Source organism: Orycteropus afer, unplaced genomic scaffold (genome assembly GCF_000298275.1).
Source record: "Orycteropus afer afer isolate SDZICR_OR568_19922 unplaced genomic scaffold, OryAfe1.0 scaffold00034, whole genome shotgun sequence".
NCBI lineage: Eukaryota > Metazoa > Chordata > Mammalia > Tubulidentata > Orycteropodidae > Orycteropus > Orycteropus afer.
The window spans coordinates 16,726,809-16,741,384 of record NW_006921621.1 but is presented as its reverse complement, the minus strand read 5'-3'; the positions used below and the strand labels follow the sequence as shown (position 1 = coordinate 16,741,384).

The 14,576-nt window shown below is 42.4% G+C and overlaps 1 protein-coding gene across 1 annotated transcript in view; it reads left to right on the top strand.

Annotated features, from left to right (window-relative positions):
* TAF8 (TATA-box binding protein associated factor 8) overlaps positions 1 to 14,576 on the top strand; it is a 23,386-nt gene that overhangs the window by 584 nt on the left and 8,226 nt on the right. The window contains exons 2-7 of the mRNA XM_007936251.2: positions 1,074 to 1,230; positions 3,674 to 3,772; positions 4,095 to 4,157; positions 5,450 to 5,574; positions 8,958 to 9,105; positions 10,698 to 10,840. Coding sequence (XP_007934442.1) covers positions 1,074 to 1,230; positions 3,674 to 3,772; positions 4,095 to 4,157; positions 5,450 to 5,574; positions 8,958 to 9,105; positions 10,698 to 10,840 — 735 coding nt within the window. The remainder of the gene's footprint in view (positions 1 to 1,073; positions 1,231 to 3,673; positions 3,773 to 4,094; positions 4,158 to 5,449; positions 5,575 to 8,957; positions 9,106 to 10,697; positions 10,841 to 14,576) is intronic.

Below are 14,576 nucleotides of genomic sequence, written 5' to 3'. Positions count from 1 at the left end.
TTTTCCGTCCTCTTGTAGTTCCCTCCTCTCCCAGCGTTGTGTGTTATTTAAATTTTCCTTGTTAGTGAAGTGACGTGGGGATGCAAGGACAAAATAAAGCCAATCCCACTGCTTTTTTTTTTTTTTTTTCCTGAGAGCTAGACTTATAAATTCAATCCCATCATGTGTGCTTCTTCAGTTATATATTCTGACAATTTGCTAAATTGGAAAGCAAAAAACAGCCTTAATGCACCGAGTTTACGTTAATGGTGGTAGAATAATTAGGAAGAAGATAGGGATAAGAGTTGCATGACATGTAGAATGTAATCATTGTCAGTAAATTATGCATGTAGAAACTGTTGAATTGGCTAATGTTTTGTTGTGTGTATTTGCACAACATATACACACACAAGGTGGAAGTGTGTATGTGTGTGTGTGTGGGGGGGGAGACAACCATTATGTATTACTGGAATTTTAAGTTTTATGTAGGCAAAAGTAGTCTGTGTATTTACACCATCTTGGATGTTTAGTTATTACTCAGTGAACCATGATCTCTAAGTCTAAGGGACCATTATCTTTTATTAAACCTCTTGCCTTTAAGTCGATTCTGACTCATAGTACCCCTGTAGAATAGCGTAGAACTGCCCCATAGAATTTCTAAGGTTGTAATCTTTTATAAAGGCACTCTGGTGGTGCAGTGCTTGAGGCTTTTGACTGCTAACCAGAAGATTGGCAGTTCGAATCCACCAGCCAGTCTGTGGAAGGAAGACTGGGCAATCTGTTTCCGTAAAGACTTACTGCCTCGGAAACCCAGTGGTGGTTTCTATGAGTTGGAATCTATTCGATGGCAGTGAGTTTGGTTTTGGTAATCTTTTACAGAAGCAGACTGCCACATTTTTCTCCCCCGGAGGATTGGTGGGTTTGAACCGCTGACCTTGAGGTTAGCAGGCAAGTACTTGACCAGTGTGCCACCAGGACTCCATCCCTCTTATAAATAAGTATTTAGTGAAAAACTTTTGCTTGCCATGTGTGAACTATGTGATTGCATCCTTGTGCTGTGGATGAAAATCTCTCTCTGGGCTGCTGATTCACAGAGATCAGGAAGTAAACAGTCCACTAACCCTGCTGATAACTACCATCTGGCCCGGAGGCGAACCCTGCAAGTGGTTGTGAGCTCCTTGCTGACAGAGGCAGGGTTTGAAAGTGCCGAGAAGGTGTCGGTGGAAACGTTGACAGAGATGCTGCAGAGCTGTGAGTACCAGGAAGCATGGGGCTTTCTTTGCGTCAACCCAAGTATCCGTTCTGTGCCCTACATTGTGATAATGTGAGAGAATTTAAGAAAATGTAGAGCATAGTAAAGGTATTTACAGACTTTAGAAATCAGATAGACCTGGGTGTAAATCATCAGTCTGCCACTTAATAGCTTGGGCCAGTCACTAAACCTGAACCTCACTTTCCTCATCTGTGAAATGGGGTAAAAATTCGTACCTCATACGGTCATGAGGATAAGTGCGATGTATATGTAAACATTTAGTGCTGGGAACATCAAAAGCTCTTGATAACTTATGGGTACCCTATTGTTGCCTTTTTGCTGTCTATGCTGAAAGAACGTACACTTTTGTTGGGGGAGCCAAATTTCCATGAAATAGATGGTAGCATGTTCTATAATCAAATGCTATTTTGTGTGATACAAACAGTAGGATGAATAAATTTTATAGAATGGAATAAATATTTTAATAAAAGGAAAAGGCTTGAGGTTTAGAAGCCCAGTATAGTCTCACATAGGTTTTTCTGCATGTACAAGGGATTTCCCTATTTAGGACTTATTTTGGTGGCAGTAAATCAGGGTTAGGGATGGATCGGGGTATTTAAGATGTTTTTTAGGTATCAACACCTCTGAAAGGAAGTGAGAGAAAGGTTTGGGTAGAGGGGAAGAACAGTGCAGGCCCAACAACAACTTGGCCCACTCCATGGGTAAGTGTTTATTGTTTAAGTGGAGTGTTTATTGCCCTTCAGAATGACCCACATCAGGCCAAAATGGTCCTACCTTTGTACTCTTGTCCTGATCAAGTCAGTCAGTGTGGATATGATCTCAGGTGGAGCAGCTTTTTACAGCTGATAATTTAAAACTTTTTAAATATCAAATGTGTTCCTAAAGCAGAAACTTGTTGGTTTCAGGACCCCTTTAGACTCTTAAACATTGAGGATTTCAAGGAAGTTTTGTATGTATGGGGTTAGAGAGAGAGAGCTATAAATATTTGTCACCTTAGAACACAACAATGCACAAGCACACATTCCATTATCCATCAGTCAATGTCATCATCACAGGTCATATAGTTTCTGCAAAACTCTACATGAGACAATGAGAGTTAAAAAGGCAAATAATATCTTAATTGTATTATGAAAATCATTTTGGCCTTGTGTTCACAAGGTCAGAGGACTTCAGGGACTCCCAGGTATTCCCAGACCGCAGTTTGAGAACTTTTTCCTTGAAGGAATGGACTAATAATTCCCAACAGACAAGAATTCAATTATTAAACTGATCTTGGAATTTAGAGTTAAATGGAGGGCTGGTGGTATAGTGCCTAAGGCATTTGACTGCTAACTAAAAGACTGGTAGGTAAAACCCACCAGCCACTCCTCGGAAGGAGGGTTGGGCAGTCTACTTCCGTAGTGATACTGCCTTGGAAACCCAAGAAGGGGTTGCTGTGAGTTGGATCCGACTTGACGGCAGTGCATTTGGTTTGGTTTTGTTTAGATGAGATAGTTGTTTCTCATGTCACTGGATGAGAGACCCTTTTTCTCTAAGAGGAAATGGTTGCCATTAAAGGGGATGGAGCTGAAATAGTTGTGGAGGAAAGCTATGAGTATCAGAACTAAAAGATTTGGAAATGGTGTAAAAAGTCTGCCATTTCAGCCAAAGGATGTGTGATTTAAGCTGGGGCTGAGACTTAGGTACCTCCATGTTGTCAGTAGCTCTGGATATCAAAGTTTTAGGACTCATGTTACTTACAAGCTCTGTGCAGAATGTTTTGCTTGTTGACTACAGTCAGTTTGTTCCTAGGGACCCGAGTGTTAGACTGGCTTCAAAGCAAAGTTTCCATGTTGTTACTGTCTTTACTGTTCACATCTTTTGACATACCCTGGCCTGCTCATATGTAAGGAGAAAATCAAATGGGAGAAGATATTTTTAATTTCTACCTGGCTTATTTCTAATATGTTCAGGATTCAAATTAGATTTTCCCAAAATAAACAGATTCTGTCCACCATTTTCCTATATGGAGTTTAGCATTGGTGACTTGCTCAGGGTAGCAAGAGGAATTGGTGGCATGTCTTCATTTATATACCCTTCCCTGTCAAGAACGACCTGCTTTTATCTTCTGAATCACCAGGTCCCTAGATTAGCGCTTCTTTACCCCTTTGGGGGCCTCTTCATGCATCTGATGAAAGCTGTGATCCCTTCCCCAGAAAGGGCATTTTTTTGTGTATGATACTCAGCACAACTTTAGAGTGTTCCTGGAACCTCCCTATGAATGTCAAAGTCCATTCATGGAGCCCAGCTTCAGAAACTCCAGTTTATATACTTTCCTGTGAAAGACTTTAGTCTGGTTATTAATTAGAGTTTCAGCTTCTGAAGAAGAAACAAAAATCACCCACCAGAGAACAAGACTTTACGCCTCTGGTCCTTTCCTAGACATTTCGGAAATTGGGAGGAGTGCCAAGTCTTACTGTGAGCATACAGCCAGGACACAGCCCACGCTGTCGGATATTGTGGTCACGCTTGTTGAGATGGGTGAGTACACCTCTCGTTTCCAATATTTCAGTAAAACTGGGTTGGAATTACAAGAAAGGGAGGAATCACCATAAGTCAGCCAGTCTGCTGAATGTTCTTAGATCACTGCTTTTTTTTTTTAGCTTGAAAGAGTTAGCAAGAGAGTACTCCCCTGAACCATTTAAGAGACCTCCTAACTTTCTGCTCTGCTGGAACTTCTTTCGAATGGCAGCAAAAAGACGGGAGTTTAAACCATTTTTTCACCCACAGTATTACTCCCATTTCCGTGTTCAGTAGCCAGAGGTCTGGTCTGGATGGTGATTTTTGTTTTCCTGTCTCTTAGGTTTCAATGTGGACACTCTGCCTGCTTATGCAAAACGGTCTCAGAGGATGGTTATCACTGCCCGTAAGTGTTTTTGAACTGAGGTACTCTGTTCAAAACTAATGCTTGTGAAATGAATTAGTTGAGTAAGGCAAGGATAGGTTTGGTACCTACTTCATTGTTGCAGGCTCCCTTCCATGCTTCAGGCTACCTACAATATAATCTTTATCTGGGCTAAACAAGGTCAGGATGAGAATTTTAGTCACTAGAAAGGTAACTCGTCCCCGAGATGGTGAAGTGGTTCATGTGCTTTAGCCCCAGAAGAACAATCGGCACTGCTTGAAAAACATAGATGTTCTTGTTCTTCCTTAGGTCAGGCATCGATAAAGTATGACCTGTAAGCCAAATCTAGCCAACCACCTGTTTTTGTAAATAAAGTTTTATTGGAACACAGCCATGCTCATTTGTTTACTTATTTTCTGTGGTTGCATTTGCACTATAATGGCAGAGTTGAGTAGTTGTGACAGAGACTGTATGGTCTACAAGGCCTAAAATACTTAATACTGTCTGGCCCTTTACATAAAAAACTTGCTGACTCTTGCCTTAGATTAAATTAAGTGCCATCAACTGAGCAGGGAGTGACTGATTTCGATTTGTAAGACTTGGAAGGAAGTAACTGAATTTTTTTTCTCTCTTCCTGCTGGCTTTTTTTTTTTTTAAAAAAAACTCCCCTCTTAAAGGACAGAGGAGGAGGATACCATTTTCAATCTCTTCTTGCTATCATCAAGCACATACTCACGTTTCCTGGCTCAGTGTATATATTTGTTTTGTTGTTGTTATGTGCCGTCGAGTCGGCCCCGACTCATAGCGACCCCTCCTTGGGTTTCCGAGGCAGTATCACTACGAAAGTAGGATTGCCCAACCTTCCTTCCGAGAAGTGGCTGGTGGGTTTGAACCGCCAGCCTTCTGGTTAGCAGTCAAGTGCTTTAGCCACTATGCTACCAGAGCTCCGCTATGAAAAGTCTATGGGGTCATGAGGAGAATTAGCAGTCTGTTCATCTTTCGTAGTACTTCAGTGTGCTCTCTTACATAGTTAATGTCACAGCCACCCACCCACCTACCTAAGAGTTATGCAGGCAGGTTACTGTAGGTGGGAATGTCAGCCAAGGACATCTGGCAGGGCTTGGCACTGTGGGGGTGACCTTATAAGGTCCTTAAGCTATTAAAGGCCTTTTCTTGATGGAAACTCACGATACCTATTATTTAGAAAATTGAGGTCCAGCATTAATTTGGAATAAAGCAGGGTTTGGACAGAGTCTGTGAGCAGTAGAAACCATGGCCTTGGTGGAGGAGTAACCGGTGTGACTCTGTTGCAGCTCCAGTGACCAATCAGCCAGTGACCCCCAAGGCCCTCACAGCAGGACAGAACCGACCCCACCCGCCACACATCCCTAGCCATTTTCCTGAGTTCCCGGATCCCCACACCTACATTAAAACTCCGGTGAGTGATAAGGTTGCAGTGGGGTTGTGACTAATGGAAGGCAGAGTCAGTTCCTACTGACTGTCAGACTGGAGCCCAAATGTTTCTTGGTCAAAGTTGTCAAGAACTCAGAATGTCTTTTGCCATTGAGAAATAATTTGGTGACTGAGAATTATGTTCTCAAATCTGCTGACAAAAATTTATTCAACTTCAAAGAAATTGAAGTGGGCCTAGTCTTGCCCGTCCCACCAAAACAAAAAAGCACCCAGCTACATGGAAAAGATGGGGAGGATATTCCACAAAATGTTCACAGTAATTCTTGATAGGGTTCCAGGTAATTGTTGTTTTGTGTGTTTTTCTGGATTTTTCAGATTTTCCATAACTGAAAAGTTACTTTTACAATCAAGGGGAAAAAGATACTTAAAGAATACTTATTAATATCATGAAATGGAATTTAATGTCATTCTGAGCTGTGGGTCTGAATGAGAACAAGCTGAGCTGTCCTCTATGATTGGAATGTGTTCTTATTGGCCTAACTAGCAGTTTGGCCTTGCCTTGGGAAAGGGCAGTGTGCAAAGGTGTCCCCAGAGTCATCTTCTACTCTTCATTTTCTCCCCACTTGCACACATGTAGTTGTGTAAGTATAGCCACTGTGCAGGCTATTGGGGCAAGTCCTCCAGGCCATTTCTCCACACTTCAGGATGGATATGGCAGGAAAAGTGTCTCCATTCTTTCATAGTGTATTCCTGTCAGTAAAAATATTGAGCACATACTCCAGTATGTATTTGCTTATCTGTTGTTGTTGATCATCAAGTCGATTCCAACTTGTGTAGCAACCTTATATGAGAGAGTAAAACTGCCGCATAGGGTTTCCTAGACTGTAATCTTTATGGAAGCAGATCACCAGGTCTTCTCTCCTATGAAGTGGCTGGTGAATTCCAACTGCTCACCTTTAGGTTTGCAGCTGACCATTTAACCATTGTGCCACCAGGGCTCCTGTGTTTGCTTATCTACATGAGTATTATAATGTAACACTGTGCTAAAATAAGGTCCCTGGGTGGCTCAAGCAGTTTGCACTCTGCAGCCAATCAGAAGGTTGGCTGTTAGCTGCCACCCAGAGGTACCACAGAAGAAAAACCTGGCATCTGCTGCTGTAAGATTACAGCAATTGAAAAACCTCAGGGAGTATAGCTCTGCTCTAAAACACTTGAGGTCACGCGTGAGTCTGAATTGACTTAACAGCACCTGGGATGGGGGGTGGGGAGGGTGGGGTTTGTGAGGTACCAGCATTAAAAGATAATCTCACTCTTATTAAAGGTACAGTAAATCAGTTTGCTTTTTAGTGGGAGCCATGTGATTACCTCTCTTTATTTTTTGACATCTTGGTTCAGTAGTTGGTAGAATAATAAATTGGAGGTCTGATTATAAGATCAGTTTATTTTGATGCTTTACTGGTTCTCCTAATTGAAAAAGGTGCATCAGAAAGATACGTAGCATTGTGAAACAATGTGTTATGAGCTACTGTATGGAAAATGAATTAGCTCTAAACTTTCAACCAAATCACAAATAAAAAAGAAAAGATGTAACATCATTGGCTGCCCTTAATAAGTCATAAAACAATTTTTTTTGTTCTCATCTACCAATTATGCAAGGATCTTTATCTTTTTTATTAAATTTCTGATTTCTCAAATGTCACACCGTTGTCTTAAGATTTGTATGTTAATGTTTTTAACAAATACGTTCAAAATCCACTCAAATTCTTCATTTGGGGAAGATTTTATTTCATTTATTTATTTATTTATAATGCATGTGCTTTCTTTTTTTTAAAATTTTTATTGTGATTTGGGTGGAAATTTTACAGAGCAAATTCATCTTCACGCAGCAGTTCATACACATTTTGTTTCATGACATTGACTGCAATTCTCCACAATGTAACAGCTTTCTTCCCACTTTCTCCCTTTAGTTACCTTTTACCTGTGTCCTTCTTTCCTATGAATTCCTGCTCCCTGAGAGATTTCCCTGTGCAAATACTGCCTTTCTATTCTCCCATGATGGGATCATTCTAAGGAGTGTATCTACCTGGTGTAAATGTTCACCCCATATGCTTGTCTGTTGTTTGGCTGGAAGCTACAGGAGTGAGTTCAATTCTAGAACTGAAGGGTAACTAGGGGCCATAGTCTCAGGGGTCTCACCAGGCTCTATCAGAGCAGGAAACCTCGTCTTTTTTATGAATTTGAGTTCTCTTCCCCATTGTTCCTCCACTCTATTCAGGATCTCCTGTACTGATCCCTTTCTGAGTGGTAGCCAGGCACCATTTAGTTCTTCTGGTCTCATGGTCTCATATAGGCTGAGGATCACATGGTCTACAAGTCCCTTGGACTAATTATTTCCATGTGTCTTTGTTTTTTTTAATTCTTCTTTGCTCTAGATGAGGAGAGACCCATTGTTGAATCTAGATGGCTGCTTGCAAGATTTTAAGACCCCCAGTCACTACTCACCAAAGGAGGATGTAGAAGCATGTTTTTGTGTAGTGTGTTATAACAATCGGGCTTGATGTCTGTCCCCTACAGTTTGAGAAGATTTTAAACATGTCATAAAATTCTGTTTCTATGTTGTCATGTAGATGTGGGAACTTGTATAGTGACACACTTGAATTGACAGTGACAATATCACAGTGAAAATGTTTCCAAGTACCTCCTTTCAAAACCCTTTATCCATCTCTTAAAGAGTAGTTACTTTCTTGGTCATTATTAAAATGTCCCCTTTACCATTATTTAAAATGTTCTGACTAACTTCTTGATCTGATTAGATCTCAATTGTTTTTCACCCCATAATATGATTGCTAAAGAGCTTATAATCAAGAGGAGTGTTAGTCCTGGTGTTTTCTTAATCACTTGCGTTTACGTTAATATCTTCTACTGATATTTCCTTTAATAGAACAATTTTGTCCGTTTCATGAGGGTTGGTTTAAGAAACAAGATGGTACAATCCATCAATCTGCTTTACTAGACACTCATATGTCAGGATGTCACCTCACACTGAAGGAAGCAGGTAGTACCTGTCAGAGCTTCAGGGCAGGGGAAGAAAAAGACCGCCAACCCTGCCTTTGGGTTGGGTCACTTATACCTGAGAGCAGCTGTCACAGGAGCTGAATGAAAGCTTGGAGTCGAGCTCTTTGTTAAATATTTGTACATTTCTTAATTTTGAAGGTTTAAAATTAACATCAATTGTAGTTATATTGTTTTCTTTTTGTCATTGCCCTGTTCTTTGGGGATCACTGCTTAAATAATGGTAGAGAGTCATTTTAGAGGGTGGAAGGATGTAACAGCAGCAAAACAGCAACCCAAGGAGAGCAGAATGGTGCCTTGGTATTACCCTAGTGTCTTGTGCTGTTCTCTTTTTAGACTTACCGTGAGCCTGTGTCAGACTACCAGGTCCTGCGGGAGAAGGCTGCATCCCAGAGGCGTGATGTGGAGCGGGCACTCACCCGCTTTATGGCCAAGACAGGAGAGACCCAGAGTCTTTTCAAAGATGACGTCAGCACGTTTCCATGTGAGAGTTGCTCCCTTCTATTAACTCTGTCTTGTCTTTGAGATAGTCACATCATTTTCCCTTTCTCTTGGCTTGGTAGGAAGAAATAAATAACCTCGTTTTTATCTTTGATGAAGCTTGTTCCTCTGATTTCTGGCTCCTTTTCCCAGGTCATAGGGGCCTGTTCCTAATGATGACTCTGAAACTAACAGCCTCTGTTGGAATTGGTTGCATGAGGTACATTGAGTTGCATCTGAGAGATTCCCACAGAAGAGTCAGCCCAGGTAGTAGAAGGAACACTGGCTCCAGGAGGCAAGACTGGTTACAGAACATCTGCCAGGCTTTGCCACTGAGGTCCTTTTGCACGTGCACATTTAATTTCTGATCTCAGTGCTGCAATATGGCCAAAGGACCAAGTTGTTTCATCTTCATTTTGTTGTATGCAGTTGCGTCTGTTCCAACTCATGGCAACCCTGTGTGATAGATTAGAACTGCCCCATAGGGTTTCTAGGCTGCAATCTTTACAGAAGCAGATTTGCCAGGTGTTTCTCCCACAGAGTTGCTGGGTGAGTTTGAACAGCCAGCCTCTCAGCAGCCAAGTGCTTTATTGTCATGCCCCAGGGCTTCTTAGGCCTCAGATTTTAAAAGGTGAATGAAGGTGATTGGTTCGGGTGATTTATTCAACAAACTGTTGGATGCTTGCTGTGTGCCCGACCCTGGAATAATAGCAGCTGACATGTATCACCAGGCACTGTGCCAGTCATTTCTCATGTATTATCTCATTAAATCCTCTCATGAGCCGATGAGTTAGAAACTGTTGTCACTACCACTGTAGGACATCAAGACTTAAGAACAACAGAAATGAAGTAACTTGCCCAAGTTCATACAGCTAGTAGGTGGCATTCAGCCTAGCTCTCTCTGACTGCAGAACCCATATCTTAACCACATTGAAAATAATCTTAGTGTCTCCCAACAATTGCATCTGCCATAGATGTAGAGACTTTCTTTTTAAGATAGTTTTTGTTTTATCAATAATTTTTTCCCCTCGTCCTCATTGTTTTTTGAAAGAACAGAAATTCTCATTGATCTCTGTGTCCTGTGGCTCAGTGGACATAGATGCAGGGAGTCCTCAAGCCGAGCATTTGGACTCGAGTCCGTCAGGCTGAAAGAATCTCAGTATCCCTGCCCAGAAATACGGCATAGAGGGGATAACTGACCTCGGGCTCAAGAACAGAGAGCTGATACATTGCTAGGACTCAGCCCCAGTTCTGGCATGATTTCAGGTGTACTTGCTCAGAGTGTGGGATGGTCTCTGAAGTCACACTGCCCGAGTTCAGATCTCATGCGGTCGCTTTCTGTTGTGTCTGAGGAAGTTACTTAACCTCTCTGTGCCTCAAGTTCCTCATTTGTAAAATGGGGATGGTGATTGTACTTACTTAACAGGATTGGAGTAGGAATTAAAGTCATAGGGCATTGCCTGACCCGTAGTAAGTGCTCAGACCATGTTGACCGTGTTGTTATTTGGTGCCACTTGCTGACTTACTGTGAGGCTCTAGGGCTGCTGCAGGACTCCATGACAGTGGAGTAGTTGTGGCTTTCTTCCATTCTCCCAGTGATTGCTGCCAGACCATTCACCATCCCCTACCTGACAGCCCTTCTTCCATCTGAGCTGGAAATGCAACAAATGGAAGAGACGGATTCCTCGGAGCAGGACGAGCAGACAGACACAGAGAACCTCCCTCTTCACATCAGTACGGTAGGTCCTGCCTTCTGCCTGCCTCAGAGTACCCCTAAAACTAGTCCCTACTGCCCCCAGCGTGTTACCCTTAGGATTGGACATGATCTACCCCAAATCTCTGACTTTACGCTAAAAGCTTACATGATGGGATCATGATGATCCGAGTGTGCCTGATCTTCACCTTGAGAGAGAAATCCATGGCCTGGAGATTCACTCATTCATTCAACAGATATTTCAGTGAGCATCTGCCAGAGCCAGGCACAGTTCAGGTGCTGGGAGATTAGTAGGAAACAAAAGAGACAAACTCCTTTGTCCTTATGGAGTGAAACAAAAATAATAAACTAGGAGATAGGAAGTGTGTATGGGGCCAGAGGGTGGGTGGATGAGGATGCAGAATTCCATAGGTGACTTGAGAAAGTGACATTGGAGTAAAGGCCTGAAGGGAATAAGGCTTGCACATACCTGGGGTAGACCATATCAGGCAGAGGGAACAGCTGAAGCATGGGCCCTGAGGTGGGAGCTTGCCTGTTGCATTGAAGAACAGCAAGGACACCAAGGAAGAGGCCAGAGGAATGAACAGGGACTGGAGAAGTAGGGGATGAAGTCAGAGGGCTCCTGGGGGCATCAAAGTCTTAAAGGTATATTAAAGACAAATTGGAATCAGTGAGTATAGACTTGTGCTGTCCACTACATAGCTACTAACTAATGTTATTTAAGTTTAAATTAACCAAAATTAAAATACAACAAAAATTCAGTTCTTCAGTCACACTAGCCACATTTCAAGTGCCCAGTAACTTACTTGTCTAGTGACGCCATACTGGGCAGGATAGCTATCAAACATTTCCATCACCACAGAAAATTCTGTTGGACAATACTTGTATAGACAGTTGTTTCAGGGGTTGCCTAAGGCATTTGACTGCTAACCAGAAGGCCGGCGGTTCAAACCCACCAGCCACTCCTCGGAAGGAAGACTGCGCAATCTACTGTAGAGATAACGCCTCGGAAACCCAGAGAGTGGGTCACTATGAGTCGGATTCGACTCGATGGTAGTGAGTAAAGTGAAGGAGAGAGATAGAGCTGTAACTAGATGGAGAAATTAAAGAATTAAGAGAACTTTTTGGTTTTGTTTTTAAGATAAAAATAACAGCATGTTTGGACGATGATAGGAGTGATCTGGTAGAGAAGGAAAATTCATATATGCAAGAGAGAGGGGAATTTTAGAGCGCTGTCTTTTGGTGGGTGATAGGTGATGGGATCTAGTGCCCAAATGGAGGGGTTAGCCTTGTTGTGGAGATTGCATATCCAGGGTAGGAGGCAGCATGGATGGTACAGAGACAAAGGTGAGTGAAAACATGGGCTGGTCAGAGCTAGTTGTGAACGTTATTTCCATTTATTGGTGGGTGGCACTCAGCAAATGAAAAGATGATATCCTATTCTGTTCCTCACATCTTGGGAGAAAGTGCCAAGTCACAGAAATGCTGGAAGCTCTTATGCCTCTTGAGGTTGACAGGACCCGTATAGTCAGGTCTCCATGTTCAGTCATCCTTTAACATTGGCCTATTTTATTTTATTTATTTATTTTTGTGTGATAATGGATTTGGATTTTATTCTAAGTCACAGAAAGCCCTTGGTACTTTTAACCGAGGAAGTGGCATAATTAGATTTATAGTTTTAAAAGATCCTCTGGCTGTGTTGTAGAGGATGATGGTGTTTGTTGGCAAATAAGATATGTAACAACACATTTGCTGGTTCAGCCCTTTTTATGTGTATACTTCAGTGACGTTAATTACGTTCACCATGCTGTGCAGCCATCACCACTGTCTTTCCAAACGTTTTTCATCGCTCTTAACGGTGACTTGTGCCCCTTAAGCAGTAACTTGCCCTCCCTCTCTCCCATGTGCCCCTGTTAACCACTTATAAACCTTAGTCTCTATGCATTTGCCTATTGTAGATGTTGTTGTTGTTGTTGTTATGTGCCGTCGAGTCAAACCCGACTCACAGCAACCCTCCTTGGGTTTCCGAGGCAGTATCACTACGGAAGTAGGATTGCCCAACCTTCCTTCCGAGGAGTGGCTGGTGGGTTTGAACCGCCAGCCATCTGGTTAGCAGGCAAGTGTCTTAGCCACTATGCTACCAGAGCTCCTATTGTAGATATTTCATATAAATGGGTTGGCCTTGGTTTTTAATCAAAGGATGCCTCAGTGGTCATTGGACGGGTATTCCTCATGTTCTCTCTTTTTTTTTAAAATAATATTTAAGTTATTTATTTTTTTAAATAATTGTATATTTATTAAAACGGAAAGATAATACCATAGGAAAAAGCATTATACAGAATAGCATGTATAATAGCAAATACACGTGGGGAGGTTGCTCACCAAAATTCTAACAATATTCTCTCTGAGTTGGGATTCCCTCCTATTAAGATATAAGGTAGTAAATGGCAGCAACAGCTGTGGTTGGCAGATAGAGCATGCCAGTGCCATCTCTGTTGTTTGCCAGAGGTCCTCCTTGCTTGAGAACACATTTCTTTAAGGTCAAATTATTCCTTTCAGAAGTAGGGCTAGGAGCCCATGGCTTCAAATAAAGCAGAAGTCATTATCCCACACTTCCGTTTTGGATTCAGCTAATTTGGGCTGAGATAAGGTGATTGGATAATGGACCAAGTTGAGATTCACTTTATAAGAAGTAGAAGTCTTCTAAGCAAGCTGATTTAGCAGCAGCACCATACGTTATAAGTACAGTGTAGTTAAAGAGCTTTCAGATGTGATGTTTAATGACCTAGGTAGTGACGGAAGGTTAGGTCATAATGTCAAATGAACAAAGCTGCCGGAATGTAAAGGGCTTTCTGAGGATTCCTGGTTACCGAGAGGCTGGTCAGGTTTATAGACAGCAGAGTAGAAGGACCTAAACCCCGGAGTCAGACTGGTCTGGCTTCTAGTCTAGACTGTGTTACTCACCCACTGTGTGACTCTGGTTGTATTACCTAACATCTGAGTCTGTTTCCTCACAAGTTTAAATAGGAATAAGAAGGCCTCGCTCCAAGGATGAAGAAAGTGGGGCTGAGTATGTGGTACCGGTATGTGCCAAATACTGTTTTGGGTGCTGAGATAGAGCAGTGAAAATGAACAAAACTTATGCTCATAAGTAGGATTCATGTTCCCAACAGGATGCACCTGTGTTAGCAGAAAACAACAACATACATAAAATACAAATAAATCATTATGTAGTATATTAAAAATAAAAGTGCTGGGGGGGTGATGTAGAGTAGGGGAAGATCCAAGGTGACGGGTAGGGTTTCAGTTTTAAGTAGGCAAGTCAGAGTAAGCATCACTAAGAAGGTGACAATTAAACAGAAAGTTGAAGGAAGTGAGGGAGTGAGCCACGCAGATATCTGGGGAAGAGTGTTCTGTTAGAGAGAATAGCCAGTGCAAAGGCCCTGAGGAACAACAGGGAGGCAAACATGGAGAGGGAGGGCCTGGATCAGGTAGGGCCTTGCAGGCCATTTTAAGAACTGCATGCTGTGGGACTGGTAGGCCAGCTGTCCCTGTGGGGGCTGCTGCCCCTCCTAAGTGGAACCAAAAAAAAAAAAAAAAACCACCAAACTCACTCCGGTCGAGTCGGATCCAACTCATAGTGACCCCTCCTTGGGTTTCCAGAGAGCGTAGTGGCTAAGACACTTGCCTGCTAACCAGACGGCTGGCGGTTCAAACCCACCAGCCACTCCTCGGAAGGAAGGTTGGGCAATCCTACTTCC